The following is a 23764-nucleotide window of genomic DNA, read 5'->3' on the forward strand; positions in this document are numbered from 1 at the left end:
AAAAGCCGTGTGAAACTATGAGAAATGTTTAGTTTATTCTTTAATTAGTCCAACATCCATGGAAGCTAATGAAGGCTCTCACCTGCTCTAGAACTTCAATTTTGTTCCTCAGTTCTTGTATTTCTTCTTTGACAGACTCTGGGATCCCCACTGCAAAGGAGAGAAGGGTCAGTATGCACTTTGCTTTATAAGGATACTGTGGTCAGCCTTCAGTAAGCAAGGATTCAGAGTCATTACTGTAAAGCAGGGATATGCAGTTAGTGGACCTCCATCTGTTGCAGAACTACAAGTCCCATGAGGCATAGCGAGACTTTGACAGCCCCAAGCATGACATCCAGAGGCAAAGGCATGATGGGACTTGTAGTTTTGCAACAGCTGGACATCCGCTAATTGCATATCCCTGCTAAAGTGTAATATTTCTATATACATTGATATGCACTTGCTGTATCATATTTCCATTTGGGATGGCATATTCAACTGTGAGATGGAATATAAAATTGTAGATTCTCTTTCTAATGTTTGTCCATTCTGTATTTCACTAAAATAACTTAGCCTTGGAGACCAAATGAATTCTTATCCATATAGGTTTTAGGGTATCAATGGGATCTTAGTAAGAAATCAACCTATCAGATCCAAACTTTCGGGGCATGTTTAAATTTGATTGGTGGCCGAGGGGGAAGTATCTCTTATTCTTAGTAAATACACAATGCTGATTTCAGCCTATGGGCACTGCAATTCTTTTTAATCAGTCAGTCCTGACACATACTGTATACTTGCTTTTATAGACAGAAGCAGTAAAGAATAGTCATTGTGCTGCAATCCAACCCTGGAAACAGAGCCCGTCATGTACAAATACAACTTTGCCAATGTAGAGATATAACCGCTATACACAGAAACAGTGTATATTTTAAGCATCATTTTTTTTTTTAATCGTTTTGGGAAGAATAAGTACTTCTGTCAAGTTTTAATTGCTGTTTGTGACCCCTTTGAGGAGACCTCACCTCACTTCCTGCCCCTGTGACAACATGATAAGGAATGAGGGAGGAATAATCAGCAGGAGACACAGACCATAATAAGTCCCTAACACATGTTCTAACTTATTATAATTAAGATATTTTAACAAAAAAACTAAATATTACAACACCGAATACTACAATAGGCGCTGCTGGCAGAAAAATGACAAACCTGCTGGGCATCCATGCTGGTGGCGTCGGCAGCTGCGCATTATTACTCACGGTACGAGTTTGATGTGTCACAGCGCGTACCAAAAGTAATAATGGACAGTCACCAACCTGTCAGGTCTCCGGGTGGTGTTGTCACGTCATAGGGTCTTCAATGCGATGGCAAAAAGAGAACTGTAAATATGGAACAGCAAAGCAGGATACATGTTTGGAGCGCTTGCAACTAGATAACCAGGAGGACACAAAACTACAGCTCACGCTCTCTTCTTTCACAATTTGGTGCTAGACTAAGACTAACCTGTTCCATTTTCTACAGGAGGCAGCAGAGGTGGCTGAGTAGTTGCTGGCTTTTCCACTTTGTCACATGATCTCCCATCCTCCGACAGACTGAATCCATCCTGGCACCCACAATGAAAGCTGCCGGCAATGTTCACGCAGGTTTGTGCGCAGTGATGGCTTCCCATTGCGCACTCATTCACATCTGATAATAGAAAATATGATTTATCAGGAAAGTCCATGCTCTGGCAGGATCATGTTCCACTTTCATTTTCTGTGGCATGGGAGAGGGTTGGAACCTCTGCATAGTTTTTATTACCATTTGTGTCCCTGTTGGAGAGGTTCATGCTCACTTCCTGTCCTGATGTCCACTAGAAAGTAAGAGGCGATCCAAAATGTGACAGAGGTCACTGGAAATGTGAGGAATTCTCTTAAGGAGGTTTCCTTTTCTTTTCTGTTGTATCTTCAGGGCAGGAAGTGAGAGAAAATCTCCCCATGGGAGACACAGACTGCAATTGTAAACTAACAGAGGCTCTAGACTTTCTCCATTTCATCCAAAATTCAAAAATGTTTGGCTGGCACGCCATGTGAAGTTCTCATGACTGTGCCAGCTTTCACTACACTCATTTAAAATATATCTAGCTGCATATTAGTGCCTTGGTGGTTAGGTGTCCTCAGTTTGAATCTCTGCCAGGACACTATCCGCATGGAGTTTGCATGTTTTTCCTGTGTTTGTATGAGTTTCCATGCACGCAAAAAGGACACACTGATATGTCTAAATTAGTGCTAGTATGTGTGTACAAATTGGCTATATTATTCCTCTGTTGCTGCTGTATTATCCTTCTGCAGTGTGAACAGGGTTAAACTGAGTATTCATTCAGAAGTGCAGCAGTCATGTTTAAGGAGACCTCTTTGCAAAGCTCATCTATGGAGTGTCTCCAGTACAGGGGGCAACCATCTTGGCTGGGTCTGGATCAATCTGTAAGACCCCTTTCACACTGAGGCGTTTCCCATGCATAAAAACATTCCCCATGCATCTCAATGGACCGTTTCACACTGAGGCGTTGTGCTGGCAGGGCGTTGAGGAAAGTCCTGCAAGCAGCATCTTTGGAGCAGCTTTTGGGCGTTGCCCCTCTCCATTGAAATGAATTGAAAGCGCTGTAAAAACGCCTGAATAGCGCCTATAATCTGCCCTGAGCTGTAGAAAAGTCACATGATCTCACAAAAAGGTAAACATGCAAGCAGAAAAGAGAGCATCTACATGTAGGGAGGTGGGGTTGTTCTTTGACACCAATGCTTCAATAATGCTTGAAAAATGCAGTTAAAACGCCCACAGCGTTGCGGTAATTTTACCCCAAAAATGCTGTAAAAACGCGGTAAAAACGCTAAGGCGTTTTAGGGCGTTTTTGAAGCGCCTCAGTGTGAAAAGGCTCATTCAGAGCATTGAAGTGGGGAAAGGAAAAAGGAAGGGGAGTAGCTGACCAGAAGGAGAGATGAGAGAGAGCAACACAAGGCTGCAGTGAAGCGGCAACAGTAGAGCGTGGCCGGAGTTTGCTGGAGCCATCTAATGCTGTTTCGCTCAGGAGAAGAGTGGTGATCAGAGACTGTCGTTGCCATCATACCGTGTGCACTGTACATGTCAGGGGAACTGGATCCTGAGAGCCCACACTGGGGATCAGTGTTTCACATGCTGGAAACGGCAAATGACTGTAGCCATCAGCAGACCCCTGACTATCAGGAAAGGACCACTGACTACTACTGTTGGGTACTAGCTTGCAAGGGGAGACCTGGATGCCTGGAGTATGGAGAGTGCCTACTGTGGCCAGAGGCCTCTTGGCCAGTGACTTTTCTTGTTTCCTGTTTCCATGAACTAGCTCTGCCCCGGTGGGGATGCCTAACTCCCCTTTATTTGGGAACAATCCAATGCAACTTTGGATTATAAAGACTGTACTGGAGGGCACTCCCACCGCTTGTAAGGAAGGCAAGGGGGAACTGTCTTACAAGGATTGAAAGAGAGAGATCACAGCAAAAAAAATGAAAAACCTGGAAACCTATCTCATGAAAACATTCACCATGAAAATTCTAAGGAAAAATGCCTTAAGTTATGGCAGAGTGGTTATCTCCTTTGCCTACATGCTAAAGGGTAACTGACGTGAATGTACAGCATGTAAAGCACTGTGTAATTGATGGTGCTATATAAATAATAATAATAATAAAAGGTGTCCCTCTATGTCATGTCAGAGTATTGAGTGGTAATGTGTACCTGTCTGGCAGAGGTCCCCCCTCCAGCCTGCAGAACATTTGCACTTGTTGTAGCCGACACACGTTCCTCCATTGTGGCAGGGTGATGGACATGACACTAGGAGACAGAACAAGAAAAGGAAAATGAGACTTAAGCTGTAACGCCTATTAAAGCCATATGGGGGCACATTCCTCAATGTAATGGTGGGGGGGGGGGGTCATAATCCTATTTCTCAAGCTGTCATGACCATTCAACATCAACATCCGGAAGAGACCAGATAAAGCGTGTAATGAGAAACGCGGCTGGGCTCCCAACTGCACACATGCTCAGCCAGGGTGAGGATAAAAGAGAACCTGTCTAAATATACATGTCTGAAAACCAAAATCGTCATATGAAAAGTGTTTTGACTATATGGAACTTTGGACTTCATATCATAGATCAGGGATTTGCAATTAGCGGACCTCCAGCTGTTCCAGAACTACAAGTCCCATGAGGCATAGCAAGACCTCTGACAGCCATAAGCATGACACCCAGAGGCAGAGCATGATGGGACTTGTAGTTTTGCAACAGCTGGAGGTCCGCTAATTGCATATCTCTGTCGTAGATGTACATCTACAATTTAATGAATGACATATAGAGCATAACTCAAAGCCTAATAGAACTTTCTGTTTAAATCAGCTAAATACGTTCAAGGTGCATTAAACAATAGAGGTGCAAACTCTTGCAGTTCATTTTCCTTAAAAAGCAGCAACACCTTTTCTATAGAACAAAGGATCACTATATACTGTAATAGTTTCTAATGATTTCTATTTATAGGGCCCTCGGATTCCTCCTGTATTAAATTGTCTTGTAGCTGTACTGTCTGCCGTCACATTGTAGAGAGCTGAGCAAACCCTTGGCACTATATAAATCCTGTATTATAAAAATAATAATAATAATAATAATAATAATATATCCTTTCAGGTGAATGTACTGTGGGAAAGGGTTGGACAGTCTGTCAGGTTTCTGTCCCTTTACTTCCTGTGCTGGTGGCTCTCTCCCCAACTTTCCCCAATACAGTAGTAAAGAACTGACTAAGGATCTAACCCTTCCCTACTTTATGCAAAACCAAAAAAAAAAATGTTGGAGTTGGGTTTTACTTGCAACCCTCAGAAGTCCCTATGATCTTGCAATCTCTGGTCAGTGTTGGGATATGTACAGTATATCTCATTTTTTGGCAAGGTACGGGAAAGTCTTCAGTCCGTACCTGTCAATGTTAGTCTTCCTTTGTTCTTGTATCAGTGGGACTCCCAGGAGAAGTATTATTATCACCTGGGATTTTAATGTAGCAGTAATAAAATATGGAAATAGTGGAGAGAGCCAGCCCACCCAGATGTTCCCCCTCAGCCCCAGGCTAATCCTTGTGGGAATCCCCGGGGTCTGTCCGCACCTCATCCCACATTTCCTGGGGGAAGGGAGAGAATGTTCTGCTCTATAATCAGCCACTTGTGTTTGCAGAACATCAAAGCTTCCCACAGCTGAGACCCTTTAAAAATACATGGAGCTATTTCCGCTTGTCTGCCTGTAATTGTGTGTGACGGAGGTGGGGGGAGAATGCCTAGATATTCAGGTGACCATTTTTCACTTGTACTGTATATAAAGTGTCAGTCCATCCAAAACTGATTTATGAGAACCATACTGTGACTGAACCCACCAGGTCCTAGGTGTTGGGCCTATTGGAACCCAGAAGCTGCATGGACTCCGCTACTGGTCCCAATTTGACAGCTGTACAGGTGCGTGTCCCCGAACACAGACAGTGACAAGCACCAGTATGGTTGTTAAATTGGGACCAGTGGCTGTGTCCGTGCAGCCGCTGCATCCCAATAAACACAATCGGTAATCAGATACATGGAACACCTGTGCATACTGTGCGGGTGAAGACACGGTGTACGCATAGATATAAAAAAACCTTAATTTTTGTTACCTTTAAGTATTTAAGTAACAGCTACACCCCCCAATAATTCTCTGCACCTATGACAAAATAATTAACATATGATTTCATTGAATGGTGAATGGAGCAAAGTGCGGTACTTGCAGCAACCAACTGGAATACATCTTCAGGTGGTCTTAGAAATGTTCGAAGGGAAGTCAAGGAAAGCAGTAAAAGCCTGGCAGAGATTCTAACCCCCATTGAAGATTAAAAAAAACTGTCTGGATTTGAGCTCTAAATTCAATTTTTTTTTTTTTTTATTTGCCAATATTAGTTGAAGAAGGGTGACCAGTGACAATCTACAGGGTCATTCAGTGGAATCAATGGGCAGGAAGTCAGCTGCAGCTTTCTCTTACATATATGTGGAAGTGTTGTGAACCGCTCTTATGTAGAAATCTGGGCATCATGCAGGTAAAGCGGTCATTTCATACAGGCTGCCATTACTGTATTACCTTTGGTACACGCCTGTATATGGTTGTCCATCCGTTTCCAGCCTGGGCAGCATGTGTAGAGTGGAAGAGGTGCCTTCTTTGTCACCTGTCTGTAGGAAATCTTGTATGTGGTCCTGCCAGAAACATACAAAACAGAATTCACTATCAGTCTGCAGATTGATATCATTAACAGGGCAAGTCTTCAGGATGTCCAGGTTTATCTGCTGCCTGCAGTATGTGTTCTCCCTGTGTTCAGTATATTTCTTGGTGGTGAAATTGGAGGGCTTGTTCTGCCTCACCTAGAAAGAACTGATATTTCAGTGTTTGGTGGATGCTGGTTCTCTGGTCTGCACATTGCTGTAGTCATTATAGGGGTTCCCACCATCCCAGTGGATTTTTATGATTTATTTTATATTATGGAGAATGTAACAGGAGTAGCCACAACATACAAAGATTTCCCATAATATGAAATAAATCATAAAAATCCACAGGGATGGTGGGAACCCCTATAATGACTACAGCAGTGTGCAGACCAGAGAACCAGCATCCACCAAACACTAAAATATCATTTTTTTTCTGATACAGACAGGAACAAATGTGGGAATTATGGCAGTGAGATCTCACTGATGGAGAAAGACATAAGGAACCATTGACTGACTCACCAGTCGCCATCTATACTTATCCCTTTTGGGCAGACCTGCATTCTTAGTGATTAGGCTGCAATGGAAGCCGCCATTCCCCAGGATCCTCCACATATGGCAAACCTATTCATCAAGACTCTGACATGAACAAACGAATACACTAGAAATGGGACTTTATAGGTGCCTAACAATATACATACTGAATAATAATTTACATTGCTATTAAAATTATACACATTTATTCACACAGTATTAAAAGTAAATTGCAATAGTGGCACACATGGCCTATGTACAGATCCACAATGTATTGGTATTAAAAAGCACTTGTTTCACAGCATAACGTTGGCTTTCCCACCCTTCTCTGAGAATATATATATATCCTTTGTTGTAGTCACATTAGATAATTTCAAAATCCTATATGACAGTAGCAGGGCGGATCTGACGAAACACGCCATGACATAACTGTTGAGATCCCCCTGCTGCTGTCATCTGGGATTTTGAGATCATCTGATGTGACCACTACAAAGGATGTATATATTTTCTGAGAAGGGTGGGAAAGCCAACGTTATACGATGAAACAAGTGTTTTTGAAAATACATTGTGGATGTGTAAATAGGCCATGCATGGCACTAATGCGTACTTGTAATACTTTTTGAATGTATTTGTATACTTTTAATAGTGGTGTATGTTATTATATCTATAGTGTTAGACACCTATAAAGTCCCATTTCTCGTGATCACCATGTATAAATACATAAGTGGTCCATATAGTGAACTTCGTGTTGAGTTATTCACTTTATGGTCAACACAGAGGACAAGGGGGCACTCTTTACATCTAGAGGAAAAAAGATTTCATCTCCAAATACGGAAAGGTTTCTTTACAGTAAGAGCTGTAAAAATGTGGAATAGACTCCTTCCAGAGCCGGTTCTGGCAAGCTCAGTAGATTGCTTTAAGAAAGGCCTGGATTCTTTCCTAAATGCACACAATATAACTGGGTACTAACATTTATAGGTAAAGTTAATCCAGGGAAAATCAGATTGCCTCTCTGGGATCAGGAAGGAATTTTTCCCTTCCCCTGTAGCAAATTGGATCATGCTTTGCTGGGTTTTTTTTTTCCCCTTCCTCTGGATCAACTGTGGGTATAGAATTGGGTATATGGGATTGTATGATTTTTATTTTTTTTTTTTATGGTTAAACTAAATGGACTTGTGTCTTTTTTCAACCTGAGTAACTATGTAACTGTGCGCATTCTTTTGTTTAATGTTGCAGGGATGTTGGTGCCTTTCTGTCTGGTTCCGGTAGTATATATTTATATAAGACACTGAACATGAACTAGTACAGCAGCTCCCATCAGTAGTTTCTCACACAACTGTAGTTAGGTCAGTTAATACTAACAGTTAAATAAAAAATATAGTTAAAGAGGAACTGCAGTCTGCTCACATAATTTGTAATAAAAACATCTTTGCCATTCTGAAGCTTCCCTCCAGCCACTTTGCATATTATCTTATATATACTGTGATTCTGTACTTGCCAAATATGCTGCAGAAATCTCCCTCCACTGAGTTTGGCTGCAACCATTTTAACTGTGGGCAGCTGAAGCTGCTGCCTGTTCACTTCCTGGATTTACACAGACACGCGGAGGCACACCTCCAGCTCTGCAGCTCTCATTGGCCCTCTTATGACTCATCCCCCTCCCTTCCTGGCAAACTCCCACAAGAGTGAGAGAGAGAGAGCTGTGCATGATGTCATACAAGGGCAGAAGATGCCCTTAATAGATGGAAAGATGATAAGAAGTGTTAGGACATACAAGGAAGTAACTGATAAACTGATGTGGCAATAAAGGGGACATTTTATCTGGTGCATGGCAAAGCATGCTGGGACTTGTTCCTCCACAACAGTGGCAGCTGCAGGCGTCCCCCTGAACAGGAATATTCCTACCTGTAGGTGCTACAGACGCGATGTCCCTCACAGAGTGTGATCAGTGGATGGTAAACAGGCTGGACGAAAGATTGCGTCACAAACATGACTCCCGCTTGAGCGTCGGACAAACATGTTCTGCGCCTGAAATACAGGAAAGAGAAGTAATTAATTAAAAGACATAAGTAAAATGATGTTAATCCACTAAATCACAATGATTGTTATTTGCCCTAATAAAAGCTGGAAATCACAGTCACATGGCTGAAAATATGTCTCCTTCCCAAAAGTATAAATACAATGTACAAGGATGATCATCTATTACTTTTCAGACATTTCCACTCACTTCCTGGTGTGTCAAATGAAATGTAAATCTCCCCAATGGGGAAAAATCTTCTGGGTGCTCTTGCCATTTCCTGCTCTGGATCCAAAAGGAATAAGTACATTTTGGCTTCATGTTATTGGGATATCATTCAGGGCCATGTCATTCTTATGCCCAAAGAGCAGGACTAGAACCAGGGACCACTGGAACACCTAGTTTTCACAGCCTCAGATTGGGGGTCATTCATGCAGTAAGGATAAAGGCCACCATGTTAGTGGGGCAGAGGATAAAAGTAAGGCAGGACCGGTGATTCTGGTCTTACTTTTTCTTCACCTCCAATACTCCACCCTTGTTTTTCCTTACAGTCCTATGACGGATCCTATCTGGCAGTATAATGGTGAGTGCAGATGTCTGGTGGCCTGTGTAACACCCATGAGAAGTGACCTTCATGAAAGGTGTGCTCCATCAGCAGCGGCCTGTGAACAAAGGGTAACAGTTGGCATCTGATGAGTGATGGGCACAGTGGGGTTAGGAGGGACCCCGCAGCATTAAAACATGTGTTGTCTTCCCTAATTTCACAGATATTTAGGAAGGAGAGTTTTTGTTGGACCATCTGGGGGCTAAACTGTCAATCACCACCATTCCATTAGTAATATACGATTCATCTTTTTATACACATTTTTTGGATGTCAATTTACTATAACACCCAGCACCCACCCCATTCAGGATGGTTAGTGATGGAAAATCTATCTAAGGGGACAAAAGTTAGACTAAAAGACATTTTAGTAGAATGTGGAAAGACTCTAGAACTTGACAATACTTTCTATTGAAGTCCCGTGCCTTCTTATCCTGGTGACAACACCGCCTCCATTTCTCATACTGGTGTCACAGGGATAGGAAGTGTAGGAAGATCTCACCAATGAGGTTAAAGTGATTGTAAACAATCACTGTATAAAACAACCCATTCAGTTTAAAATAGAAAGGCAAAACATTTTTTGTATAAATCAACAATCAGTCTGATCATTGGAGGAGAGTACACTGAGTTCCCAGCATAGCTAGAGAACTGACCACGGTGTGTTCTCATGTCTAGTGTGGTCAGATTTTAAAAAGAAAAGCAGGGAGAATAGCAGGAACCAGGGATTTCACACGAAGGAAGTAATACAAAGAGAACAGGATACTTTCTCATATGGTACAGCAGGCACATGAATATGAAATGTTGAGGTAACAAACGCTTTAAAGGCAAAAATAAAAAAAAACAGATACATTTTCACTATTACTGACTAAATCTAAAACTAGGGACTTTAAGAAAAATACATTTGCCAGGTTACTTTAAAGAAACTAAAACCTGATTGTGGTTTTCAGCAAAGCCCTACAATTTCAATTATCCGTTTGCTAATACACTAATATGCTGCGATACTCAATTAGTGATTACACAGGAACAATGCATCAGCCATTACACGCTGCAGGTTTGACTTGGGCACAGTGATTAGCCGGCAGGAGAGCTTCTCTTCCCCGTAATTAATTTGTTCTCTTTTCTAAAAGTTATTTCTTATATAAAATCAATGTACGTTAAGAAAGAGAAACCTCCATCAATTATTCTTTGTATAATGGCTACTAGAAAACTCCATCCTCTCTGGGAACAAAGCAGATTTTAGGGTGCTCTATACAACGTTTAGGATCATTTTCTGGTACAAAACTTTTTATTGAAATAATAGGAGAACATATCAAAATGAACAGGGGTATCACATACAGTAGTTCCCATGCAGAGGCATTTTCAGGAAAATTTTCATCATAGTGATTAGTATGTAACTTCATCAATAGGGTCCTTTTTCATGGGCTTTCCGATTATGTCCACCTGTCATTTTTTTCAGGCAGACCTGATTGAAAGCTCCATGCAATCCTATGAACATTCGGATGTACACGGACTTGTGTCCATCTCCAATCTCTACATCCTCCAAGTCCGTCCAGGTCCGATAAAAAAAAAGAAAAGGACTGCATCCTTTTCTCATTTTTGCAGACCTAAATGTGACAGATCAGAGATAGCCTGATGTAAATGAAAAACAGAGTCCTTTTACACACAGCAGCCTGTGGAGCTGTCATGGGTCCGCCCGTGTCTCCCAGGCACAGACTCAATGGGCATTGATGTAAAAAAACTGACATCCATCCGATTTGGCTGAGATTCAGCAGGGGATCTGCTCACGGACAGTCAGCCCTCAACATACCTGAATGGGTGTCAAACCTTAAGATGAACGAGTCGGAGGAGATTTTAGTGTTTAATTCAATGATTCAGCCATGAAAAAAGCCAACACGTCTTGTGGGCATCAACACTCCCCCTTCATCAGGGCTTGAAGTAAAGGAATGAAGACTTGAAAGGACTCCACATCATGGTCAGCGGCAATAGGTAAGACTTACTGACTGGTGCTGACCACAGTGCATGTCTGGAGTTTGGATCAGAGTGATTATAGGTTCTTAAAGCAGAACTAAACCCATTTAACAGTTTCAAAAGCAGTTACATACCTGGCAAGTGTCAGGAATGTAACTGTCACGTTGGTTGTGCTCCCAATCAAACTGTCAAACCATTAAATGGCTGGTGCCATAGCTAATTACATGTGCAGCCTCCTGACAGTTGAAGATCAAACAGAGACCAAGATAGCAGCTTCCTTGGCTGAAAAGGATAGTAGTGTTTAGTTCCACTTTAATACAGGTCCCCCTAGTTCAGCATTTAGTTCCTTCATCCTTTTATTCCAAACCCCGATGAAGGGGGAGTGTTGATGCCCCTGAAATGCGTTGGCTGTCTTTTATGGTTAAATTGTAGATTATTAAAATCTTGTTGGACTCTTTAACCCTATGGTGTGATGTCCATTCATGTATGTTTACATTTAGAGTCATTTTCTGGCACCCGTTGAGTGAGGACTGCTGGTTGGGCACAGGATGTCTTGCATTTTTCTCAATGAATGCAAAGAGTTCTCTGATTGGACAAGATTGTGGCATCACCACCCTGTTCCTTCACCTTGTCCAATCAGATAAGGCTTTGCATTTATTGAGAAGAATGCAAGAAATTCTGTGAATTGCAATTGCCCCTAATATGCAGCACATGAAGCGCTCAGCACAGGACCCACAACACAGTGGCAATCACTGTAGTAGCAGCACCTACTAAAGTATCTCTCTGCATCCCTATCAGCCCCACAGGTAGGGCACATGCATACTTACATCAGTCCAAGCTGGACCATTGTAACTATACAATGAAATCCATACCTGGAATTCAGCTTTAAAGATTTCTTCCTGGAATGCTTTATTTCTGTCTCCCAATTGTGCTCCTGCATTGTTATCCCGTCACGTGTGTCCCTGGTGGAGATCACTAATGGTGGTGCCAATACACATTACACAAGTATGGTCCACCACTGTCATTATCAGGAAGCCAGCCCCTGGCAATGGTGTGCAGCTGATACTGGATCAAGCGCATGTGGACATGAAATGGCTGAAAGAGGCTGGAGGAGATCAGCAGTACAGAAATGCAACACAGGATGGAAAAAGGTCACAAATGACCCTGCGTACTTTCATCAATGTCCCCCAAAGTTTGTGAGGGCGACATATATTGGGTTTCAATGTGAGCTGCACTGCAAGGCAAGGGGGTGGAAGTATTGACTGGTTCTATTTTATGTTGACTGATCCAAAGTCATTAACAATTCCTATTTTATAGCTAAACTGACATTGATCTTAAAGTAGAAGGGACAAATATATTGACCTCTGACCCGACATTGTTGGCAGCCATGTCAACACCTGGAAATCTGACCCAATTCCATGTATTCTGAAGGGAATTTAATGGAAGTGTTTGCATAAATGTCTGTGAGCTGGCTATGAGCCATCATGACCGCAAATATTTCCAGCGAGGACATGAACTGACCTCGCTGTGTGCCTGAACCGCAGGCCGCTTCGCTGACAAGGAGACGTATGGTTCTCTTTAAAGCTCTGTTCGATCGCCCCAAGATCGGCTCTCGCTCTCTCATTAGAGACCCCATCAGTTTTGTCATTTGCTTGTAGTGTATGGAATGTGTAATAACGCTCTGTGTGTAATATACATTCAGCTAAGCCGATACGCCGCCGATGGCAGTTATTGCCTATAGTGACGCCAAGCAGGCTGATGGGGGGTCCCTCAACATGATAAAAATTCAGATCTGATTTACAGCCACACAAAAAACTGTTTCTGCAGCAATAAATTCTACTGAATGAAAATAAATGTAGAGTGACGGTAGAGAAGTCACTTATCCTGACAGCGCTGGCGGGGTACAATGATGGTGGGGGGCATTTCTGGGTGAGTTCACTTATAATACAAAACAGATGTTTAAAGGGCCCGACAACATTTATTATAGAAGGGTTTGTACAGCAGTGCTGGATGTGCAGACATTGAAGAGGTTCAGGCAGAGAATACACACAGCATTTAAGAGGGGAATATATTTGGCAACACACGACTGAGTTCCTGTCCGGTAACCCCCAAAGAAGGAAACTAGCAAATGCCATTTATTAACTCCTTCACATAACTTTGTTGAGCAGTGCCTTGCTCTGTATTGTAGAGAAAAGACTGCTAAAAAGAGCGACAGCCGGGACACTATTTCTTCTGTTACTGAAGTCAGCCCAGTGCTGGGAAATATCATACCTCCTCTACCATTGCTGGTTCATCCCAATGGCACGCTACAACGCCTAACTGCTGGTGTGCGCTGTGTAGGAGAAGTGTAATGTTATCTGAAATGTCCTAATATAACATTTCATTCAAGTCTCAGCACAGTGGCACGTTGTAAAGTGGTGTGGTGATATGCAATTTTATATGACAAGCTGCAATAAAATGATTTGACTATATGACAGGGACTGTATTATAGTTATGTGTCTGAAGTTTAGCTCTTAAGGCGGTGGTTTCCAAGCTGTGGCCTGGGGGGCCAGATGTGGCCCTTTGCTTGCTTTTATCCAACCACTGGGGCACTATTTCATCCACTGATAGAAACAATGAGGCATAATGCCCCCCCATTGACAACAACGATGGGGCACAGTTTCTCCCAATGACACCAACATGGGCCTTAAAGTGGTTGTAAACCCTTTTTGTTGACTTTTACCTATAGGTAGTGGAAATATCTCCTAAACGTGTGCCCTTTAGGAAATATTTCTCATTGGTGCATGCACTGTGAAGAAACGGACCACCGTGCCATTTATTCCCCCACCGTGTGCCGTGACTGACGGCTACCGCGCTCAGGCACGGGAGTGATGTCACGTGACTCTGGCCAGTCACAGAGCTGGAATCCGTGGCCCCGGAAGGAAGAGGGGTGCAGATGGACATGGCCTGCACAGGGGACAGCGCGGGCTTCGTTTGCAGGTAAGTGTTGTATAATGGGCTAATATGTGATGCATACTAGCCCATTATGCTTTTCATTTGCAGGCCTTGCGGGGAGCAAAAGAGCAAGTAAAACCCATCGGTGTTTACTTCCTCTTTAATGACACCAATGTTTGGGCACAATTCCTCCAAATGACAAAAATGATGGAGCACAATTTTTCCCATTCACATCAACAATGGGGCCCAATGACACCAATGATGTGGCACAATTCCTCCCACTGATGCCAATGATGGGGAAAATCTCCTCCCACTGACATCAACAATGGAGCATTGTTTTTTTTCCCACTGATGTCAGCAACTTTTCTACTCCCAATGGCCACAGTCCGGCCCGCTAAACTCTGAACTACAGTAAACTGGCCCTTTGTTTGGAACATTTGGAGACCCCTGTCTTAAGGGCTCGTTCACACATGTGAAGTGTGGTGACTGGCATTTTTACTCATTAGATAAACGCCAGTCACTAGGCACTTAGAAAACAATTGTTCTCTATATAACCTGTTCACACTGCAATGCAGGCCTGTAAAATGCAGATATGCATGCATTTTACCACAGGGCACAGGTAGAAAAGAAGAAGAAAAGAAAGAAAAGAGAGAGAAAAAAAAGAGAGAGAAAAAAAAAGGAAACTGTGTGATGCACTGAAACGCACATCACTTCACCCCCTCACTGCGGCCACTGCAGCTGAAAACTGACAGCCGACATGAAAACAGAGCATTGCAGGCAGTGTGAACGAGCGCTAATGGGAACCAACGCTGGGAGAGGTTATCCAGGTGCTGCTTGTTGACCTTCTGAAAATGCTGTTTGCCTGGCTCTTGTGCTGATACAGTATGATTACGTGTCGCTGTTCTGGAACAAGTAACCAGGGAGGGCTGCATATTAGTGCTACATCAGCCAGAGGATCAGCATGACAGCCAGGCAACTGGAATTTTCAGAAGGACAACCATAGCAGTTGTTTTAAACATCTAAACATTACTTTAGGCATCTTCCATTCGCATAGTCTTTTGAACACTCTACATATTAACTGTACCTGACGATCTTTTAAACAAATCCGTTTAGGAAAATGTAATGACTTGTGGCCCTGGAGGCGCTGTAAGATTTTGTTGGGAGGAGCCAATAGCCTTTCTCGCAGTAGGCGTGTTCAGACACCATTACTTGTGGGATACAGAGGGGAAGATGGTAAAAACTGGCAAGTATTGTTATATGAATAGCAAATTTTGTTCAGTAGGATTTTTTTCCGTTTCATTTGTGAAACATTTTAGACTCATTTTGTTCTCTATTTTCAGATCTTTGGAGTTGTCCTTTAAGTCAATATAATGAAAGCGGGATACCTCTTCTCTACAGCCTTCCATACAATTAACCCCACTTTCCCACTTGGCGGTCCAGACATCTGTAAGCACTCACAAGCGTCTCGCGGGCTCCTTGGACAGCGCTCATGTCTGAGTGGCGCTCCATCAATCGATTTGGAGGGTCTTTCCTGACACGCGGTAATAGGTCCTGACAGCCTGAAGATGAGAAGCGTTTGATGGTGGCAGAACAAGGGGAACAGATGTGAGAGCAGCAGGCTTTGGTGCCCCCACCTTGGCACAGTTGTTTAGGCTAATAAAGCTACACTGCATTCAACAAAGTGGACAGAGCCTGTCTGCTGAGCCATTGTTATTTTGATCCTGGCCCTTCTCTCTAAATCCCATACTTAGCCAATAATATCGGTAGTGATTGAGGGCTTCCAAAACTTCTATAAAATGCCCACATCGATGGCTTGTATGAGCTCACTGCAGCCTCACCCACACCTGAGGTTGTCCAGCACTGGGTCATGTGACAAGAGCCTGCAGGAGCACTATGAAAATCCTGCTAAATCTGGCAGCAGAGGATTCTTTGTTGAGGTACATTGAGGGAACATCCTGACTTTAGCATAGCTGCAGTGCATCCTGGAAAGCATCAGTCCTGATTTTGATTTCAGTTGTTTTGTAAATTGAACATGAAGTCCAAATTGAACTTCCATTTATTAGCCAATGAAAGGCCTCCTCTGTGCCCCTCTCTGATAAGAGTTTCACTTTGACAGCGTGGCCGGAGCTGCTCTGACTTTATGATTAAGCCCTGCCTATTGCCATTCTACTGGTCAGGTGATCTCAGTGGACAAGGGCAGCTGACAAAGATTAGCCTTTAATGTAGGAAAAATCAGGCCAGAGGTACAAGGAGAAACGAAATCAGAGAGGCACACAGGAGAAAGTAATCATCTTGTAGTAAATAGGAAATTGACTTTCCAAAGTCTAAAATGAAGTACAGGTTCACTTTAACAGCACTGCAGACTTGTCTGATAACATGATGTCACTACATCATTAATTATTATATTTGTCATCAGATTAAAAACTAATTATAATGATCCTTTTAAACTTGTCGCACTCAATTATCCGCTGATAATTAGTGGAGATCTGATAACTGGATACTTATCACCAATTAAATGGCAGTTCCTGGTAATTGCACTCATTAAAGCAGCACTCCGCTAGGCGCTCTTTGATTGTAATGGGGCAACATGACATTCTGCCGTTATCACAAAAAAAAAAAACAGCATCCCTTCCTGTGACAGAACTGCATTCCTGGTGCTGCTCCTGCATGATCTATGCAATCAGCGCAATGAGGTGGAAGAAATAAGTGCAAATCCATAGCTCACAAAAGTGTCAGTGATTGCCTATTAAATAAAACCAGCACAGGGATGTTGCCATTGATGACCTCTCCTTTAAAAATGCAACTTGTCTGGCTGTCGTACTGATCCATTGGCTTCAGTATTTCCTGATTCGCTGACAAGGAACAAGTATGTAGAAGCAGGATGGATATAAATCAATGATTTAAAAAAATAAAAAATAAAAAAAGTAGATTTTTTTTTTTTTTTTTAATTTAAATCTGATTTTTTTTTATTTAAATACATTTATTTGATTTTTATCAAATTTATTTTAATAAAATGATTTTGGAGTAAGAACCTAATCTAAAGATAGTTTTCTATTTAAGATACACTAATCATTTAGTTTATTCAGCATGAAATGGAGCTTAGTTATGTAGCATGAGGCTGTATATACTGCAATATTTACATTTTTAGCAAACTCATTCAATGAATCCAAGCTCTGCAAGCTGAGATAACATGAACTGCATTGATGCATTCACACAATTTTACAGTAACCATAAGATAAATCAAATTTCAGGAATATTCCTTTATCCCATTGTTTTGCAAATCTTTGTACACTACAAACTGCATGATTGAATCGGTTCTGATATCGCTGTTTTACTAACCTGACAGCTTATTATTCTAAATAGGAAACCTTTTTTTGTTTGCAAATATTAAAGATTCTAACTACCAGCAAGAATAAGTCCTAACATTTAAAGAGCACCTGTCATTTCAGATCCATCATGGCAGTGCCTGTTATCGGGCATCCACCGCCACGTCCCTCACCTTGTTGTGTCACTGCCGCATCACCAGCCATCCCATTAAAGTGAATGAAACTATTGGTGAGTCAACAGCGGGTCAGAGGAGGAGCCGCTGCGGGACAGAGATGACAATTACTTTTTAAAACATTCTAATTTAAATCAAGCTATATTATTAGTGATTTACATCATGATTTAAATTGTGATTTAAATCAACTTGATTTAAATCAAATCCACCCTGTATAGAAGTATGCAGAACAAGATATCTGACTTCATTTGGTACAAGCTTGTTCTAGGTCAGTGACTCAGAAATATTGAAGGCAAAGATGGCCAGGCAACTAGCATTTTTATGAAGTCAAATATCTTGTGATTGTACCTTGAGCGATTTTTTCATCTCCACAAGGCAGACAGATGGGAGTTGGCGCTCAAGCCTATAGGGAAGAGCGTTCCAAGCTGGCCATACAAGGTTTAAAATCTTTGCTGCTCGATATCCCATGGCTGGGCCATTACTGTGTGGCATATGGCCAGCCGCCAGCCACATTGTCACAGTCCACCTGTTATTATCAGAGATATGTAATCATCCATAATACAGAGATGTTTTTAGCCTGGTGGAACTACAATATTCACAACATGTTACCTGTATTTATTCCGCTCAATGGAAGAAATGAAATACCGATCACATGAGCAACCAGTTTTTAATTCCATCCGATCGACTTTTAACGTGTGTGAAATATTGGACTGGAACACGGCCATACCTAGTGATGAACCAGGAGATGTACTCATTTTTAATTGAATATGTACGTTTAGCTTTGTCTCATCTGTGGAGAATCATGCAATTCGGGATTGTAGGCAAATCCTGTGTCCAAATCCTTGTTCATAAATCATAAAATTATTTTATGATCTGGCCAATCCATCGGCAGCTATTCACATCCTTACAGGAATTTATATAGCACTTTATATTCACATCAGGAGCTTGCAATCTAAGGCTGGCCAAGTGGCCATACACTGAAAGATTTCAGATTCCTCCATCCTTGCTAACAGCTTAGATGGATGAATCACTCCTGATAGGTTATTGTGTTGTGACAGCCGGCAACAACTTTCCATGTGGCTCCTTTTCATTTTTCAATGGAAGGACAGGCAAGAGGGTGCCAACAGGGCCACCAGCTAAGCAAATTTGTTCAGAAACCGCCCGAAATTAGCACAGTGTATGACCTGCTTAAAAGATAAGTTCACCTTTATAAAAAAATAAATGCACATCTTTTTTTCAGGTAAAGAAATGTGCATTTATTTTTTTACACTGGAGCCTGTAAAGCATTGTACCCTGATCAGCAGATGCAATGCCAGAATCCCGTGAATCCTCAGTACACTGTCTGCCCATACCTCCGAGACAGGAAGGCAGTTACTGAATTGCAGCAAGAGTCAATGAACTACAAGCTGTCAGCTGTGGTGGACAACAGTACTTGTAGTTCATTCATTCACATGAATGTAGTCCATTCATTTTTAAACTATGACAGTGGGTGCAGGGAGAAGATCCCCCACCCACTGTCACAGGGAAAGGGGGATTGGGGGGAGAGGAGGCAGGAGCTGGAACATGTCACATGTCCTACCCTAAATACAAGTGGAACATGTTCCACAGGTTTATTTATAAAGGAACTTCACTCTGTTTTAAAAAATGACACGCCAGCAGCTACAAATACTGTAGTTGCTGACTTTTAAGAAACCGACACTTCCCAGACCTTGCACATCAGCACTGTCTTCCCTAGAGCCAATTCCTTGCCAGGCTTCGGCGCTCTGGTGCTGCCATCTTGGATATGGGATCCAGCTGTGAGTTTCCTAAGTAGCCGACTCCCTACTGTGCAAACTTGGGGCATGGCAGCTTTATGAGACTGGTCCTGCAGGCTCCTGGGATGTGTCACGTGTCCCAAGAGTCTGCGGGCAGTGAGTGGGTGGGGTCAAGTTGATGTAATTCTCACTTAGGTGAAAACTGAGGAAGTGGGTACCTGTTACAAAAAGGTACCCACACCCTAAAAAAAAAAATATTAGCAAATGTGTTCGAGGAGGAGGCAAGGAGCCGTACTTTCACTTTTGAGCAAAGGTCCGATTAAGGTGCCTACTTCACATGTATACTGGGACCAGTGCTAGACTGAAGCCATGTCACCTTTTAGTGGATATGTCCTAGAACCCATAACACAGTGTGAAAGCAGAGAACAGAAGGGTGTTTAGAGAAGTAACCCATGCAAGTACAGGGAGCACATGCAAACTACATGCAGATGGTGTCCTGCTCAGGACTTGAACTGAGGACCCAAGTGCTACAAGTCATACCCCTGTGCTGCCTAGAAGCAGGGATGGGACAAGAGATGGACACAGTGAAGCAAAGGGGCATACGCAGGGTGGTACATCCATTCTACAGTATGCAACAATACTGGGGGAAGGGGGGGAATTCTGAATCCTCGCCCTGGGCACTGGACGACCCTGTCCTGGTACTGCCTGGAAGAATTCAGATAAATTTATATCACAATTCACCAGATTAGTGATGTGATTCTTCAACGCTTGCTATAACATGTGGCCAGCATTAGCGGCATTAACATTATTTTCTGATTGGTTGGGATTGTTAGTTGTACAGAAAGGTTGTCAGTGAGAGGAAAAAGTTGTTGGAAGTTTTTGCAGGGTTACAGGGTGTCCTCATTGGTGTCACTCCTAATGAAGTTTGTATGCAGGGGATAAATCCGGAGCTGTGGATCAGAGGATGGAGAGTGACACGGGACCCCCTCGCTCTCCTATAACAGCACCACATTCCCCTTTTGAGTTATTTCAAAGTACAAAGACAGGCTTACCCTGAGCGGTAGAAGTGATCTGTACCCGTCGCTCCCAGGATTATCATACTTGTCGTCAGCAAGCAGCCGATTGCCCACATTCTGTGTCCCCCCGCTGGGAATTATTGTGGATGAAGAATGAATTCACCGTTCTCTATTCTCAGCTGCTTCCACAGGACGCTGCAAAGGAATTCCTGCAACAAAGCACACCAGACAGCCAGTTTAATTCACTTTAACTCGACAGAAGTGTGGCGTGCTGCAGAACAAAGCAACAAGCAAGCCCAGCATGGGTGTACAGCTGAAGGAGAACTACAAGTCCCAGCATATGTACTAAGCTTTAATGACATATTTATAAAAGCGGGTTAAAATTCAGCCTTATTTTTTTCTTTCATTTCAACATCTTTCTAAACTTTCCAAGTTACTGGTTGGATGTAACATTTGACATAAAATAGATATAATGAATATTACTGAGACCTGTATTTCCTATTGAAGAATGAAAAGTACAGATGTTAATGTACCACTAATTAATTAATGGCACCGCTGTGCATCTGCAACAGGGCGGCGCGTATTCGTGTATTAGGCCTGGTTCACACCTATGCAGGTTGCAGTTTGCATATTCCAGGTGCATTTGGCGTTTTTCAATACACGTTTTTGATCCATTGAAGTCTATTGAACCAAAAACCAGAGCAAAGTCCCTGGCCCTTTCCATAAAATGCACAGATGTGAACGCGACCATAGAAAACCAAGGTAAATGGACTGTAGTGTGTTTCTGCAAACTGAAAACGTACTAAAAAGGCATAGGTGTGAACCAGGCCTAAGGGGAAAATGCGCAATGGTTGGAACAAAGCCTAATGCTCCCAGCATACACTGCAGAGTCAGTGGTGCCTGTGCAGCTGTGGGCATTATAAAAGACTTCAACTGACTTAGGAACTACAAGTCCCAGGCTGCCGACCAAATTCTAAACCAAGTCCTACCATGCCCAAGAAATTGTAAATAAATGTGTGCATAAAATTCCCAAATAAAGGCAAGTATTTAGAATGGTATTTGAAAAGAAACTACAAGCTCCAGTATTCCATACGTTTTCAGAACATTTACAGCTATCTACATCATACCACCTTTTAGCTGTCAGACAACTCCCAGCATGCTCCGCATACTCTAAAACTGGCACAATAAGCTCTCTGCTCTGGTAAGTCTCTACACTGTGATTAATGAGGAACTACAACTCCCAGCATGCTCCGCATACTCTAAAACTGGCACAATAAACTCTATGCTCTGGTAAGTCTCTACACTGTGATGAATGAGCAACTACAACTCCCAACATGCCCAGCATCTCTAACACATGTGATAAGCTTGGAGGAAAGGGCACAACACTGCTGGGATTTGTGGTTCCCTGGCCTTGCTGGCATTTGTGGTTCTCTGGCTTCGCTGGGATTTGTGGTTCTCTGGCCTCCGGCAGTTTGAGCACTGTTCCGGCTTAGCAGGCGTAATTAAAAACAGAAACCAGCTATACACATATGAAGAATTGTGTTTGACCAGGCAGCAAGTAAAGGCAATCTTGAAGTAATTAACAGAAATGCATTCTGTACAGCTTTTTTCCTGGGTTTATTAGATGTCGTATCTAACAGAACACAAAGGGACAAATTGTGCAATGAAGAGTGACAAGCATGAAATAAGGAAAATAGATTGTAAAATAGAGACACATATATTAGTGGAGGATGCAGAGATCCCACCTGCTAGACGTTGTATTCTGACAGCGGGATTCGGTGCTATCAGAATACACGGCACAGCATCTGATTGACAAAAGTTTTTCAACTTGTCCATTCGACAAAAGATCAACTTTTACAGGAAGCGGGAACAGCCCCATACTGATTGAAATTCAGGCCAGTTCCTCTCTGGGTAGTTGAGGGTAACCCTCCTAGATCATGGATGCTCAACTGTAGATCTCCATCTGTTGCAGAACTACAAGTCCCATGATGCATTGCAAGGCTGACAGTTAAAAGCATGACTCCCAAAGGCAAAGGCATGGTGGGACTTGTAGTTCTGCAACAGCTGGATGGCCACAGGTTGAGCACCCGTGCCCTAGATGGTGTGACATGCTAACATTTACCATCTATGGGTGGAATCCTTGGCTTATTGTGGGGGGGAGTTGACCCCCTGTCCTTTTAGTCTGTTCTTGAATTTATTTGCTCATAGAGAGGGGGTTAGAGGTGCAAGATGTCCAAATATAGCAAGAAAAGGGCAGATCTTCTAGTAGTTATTATTGCTGTTGGCTCTTTAGAAGTATTCAGACAGATTACAATGACTCTGTGAGAGTCATCATTGTTTGTTGTTAAAGGTTATATGGATCTTCCTTATGTAGATTCCAGGCCCTTGACCCTATGTGAGCAACCCAGGTGGAGCCTGGTCACGTAGCGTTGCCACATCTGGTAGTCGGCCATCTTTCTGGTTGGAAACATTTTCACTGATATATGGATTCATATGTGATTTTAAACTACATTGTCTGTGAGTACCTTACCTTCCTTTAAAAAAAATAAATGTTACCATTGACATACTACGCAATGAGATGTCTTCTTGCCTGTTCCTTCATACCATTTGAAAGCCTGTCCTTGATGGAGTGTGCTATAGCCTGAGGGATACAGCCATTAGGAGATCTTACGGGTGTGGAGAGCTGGAGTTGATTACCATAAAGCATTTTTGACTGCTTTTGACTAAGTGGTCCACATTTTGGGTAAGGGTCAGTGTGTGTCTCTGTTACTGGTGATGGATTTGTATCAGCACCTTTTGTGTGGAACATTTACTGGATCCCTATTTATGAATTTTTTATCTTTTTGTGACATGGTCTCCATTCATGTTTAATACACTAGCGCTACACTTATATTTTAATGAATATTTATTTGCCTTAGCCAATCACTAACTACAGAAGACAATTCAACAGCAGCAGGCAGAAATAATCAATGTTCCAAGTTTAGGAGAAACCAACCGAGTGCAGAAAATATGAACAAAGCTCAGGCAGGCTACTGCCTAGTTGCAAAGAAACACTGAGCTTGGGTTCACACTAGTGCATGTGGTACACAGCATGTGATTGGCACAAGAATTGCACATCATTCCTATGCACATCACATGCGATGTCCTTGTGGTGCGATTTGTATGGCTCAAATCACATCACATCTGCACCAAAATGGTGCAG

At 42.5% G+C, this 23764-nt stretch overlaps 1 protein-coding gene across 5 annotated transcripts in view; it reads right to left on the reverse strand.

The window, feature by feature from the left end:
* The window catches only part of EGFL7 (EGF like domain multiple 7), a 50199-nt gene that overhangs the window by 10492 nt on the left and 15943 nt on the right, over window positions 1-23764 (reverse strand). For all 5 annotated transcript variants that reach the window (XR_012236029.1, XR_012236031.1, XR_012236030.1 and 2 more), the window contains 6 exons: window positions 20599-20771; window positions 8679-8801; window positions 6121-6233; window positions 3721-3816; window positions 1480-1662; window positions 83-150 (listed from right to left, as the gene is read on the reverse strand). Coding sequence is in view for 1 of the 5 variants with exons in the window: in XM_073599612.1 (XP_073455713.1) it covers window positions 83-150; window positions 1480-1662; window positions 3721-3816; window positions 6121-6233; window positions 8679-8801; window positions 20599-20678 (663 nt within the window). In the remaining 4 variants the exon portion in view is untranslated. The remainder of the gene's footprint in view (window positions 1-82; window positions 151-1479; window positions 1663-3720; window positions 3817-6120; window positions 6234-8678; window positions 8802-20598; window positions 20772-23764) is intronic.

The sequence above is a fragment of the Aquarana catesbeiana genome, linkage group LG09, assembly GCF_042186555.1.
Source record: "Aquarana catesbeiana isolate 2022-GZ linkage group LG09, ASM4218655v1, whole genome shotgun sequence".
NCBI classification, from domain to species: domain Eukaryota; kingdom Metazoa; phylum Chordata; class Amphibia; order Anura; family Ranidae; genus Aquarana; species Aquarana catesbeiana.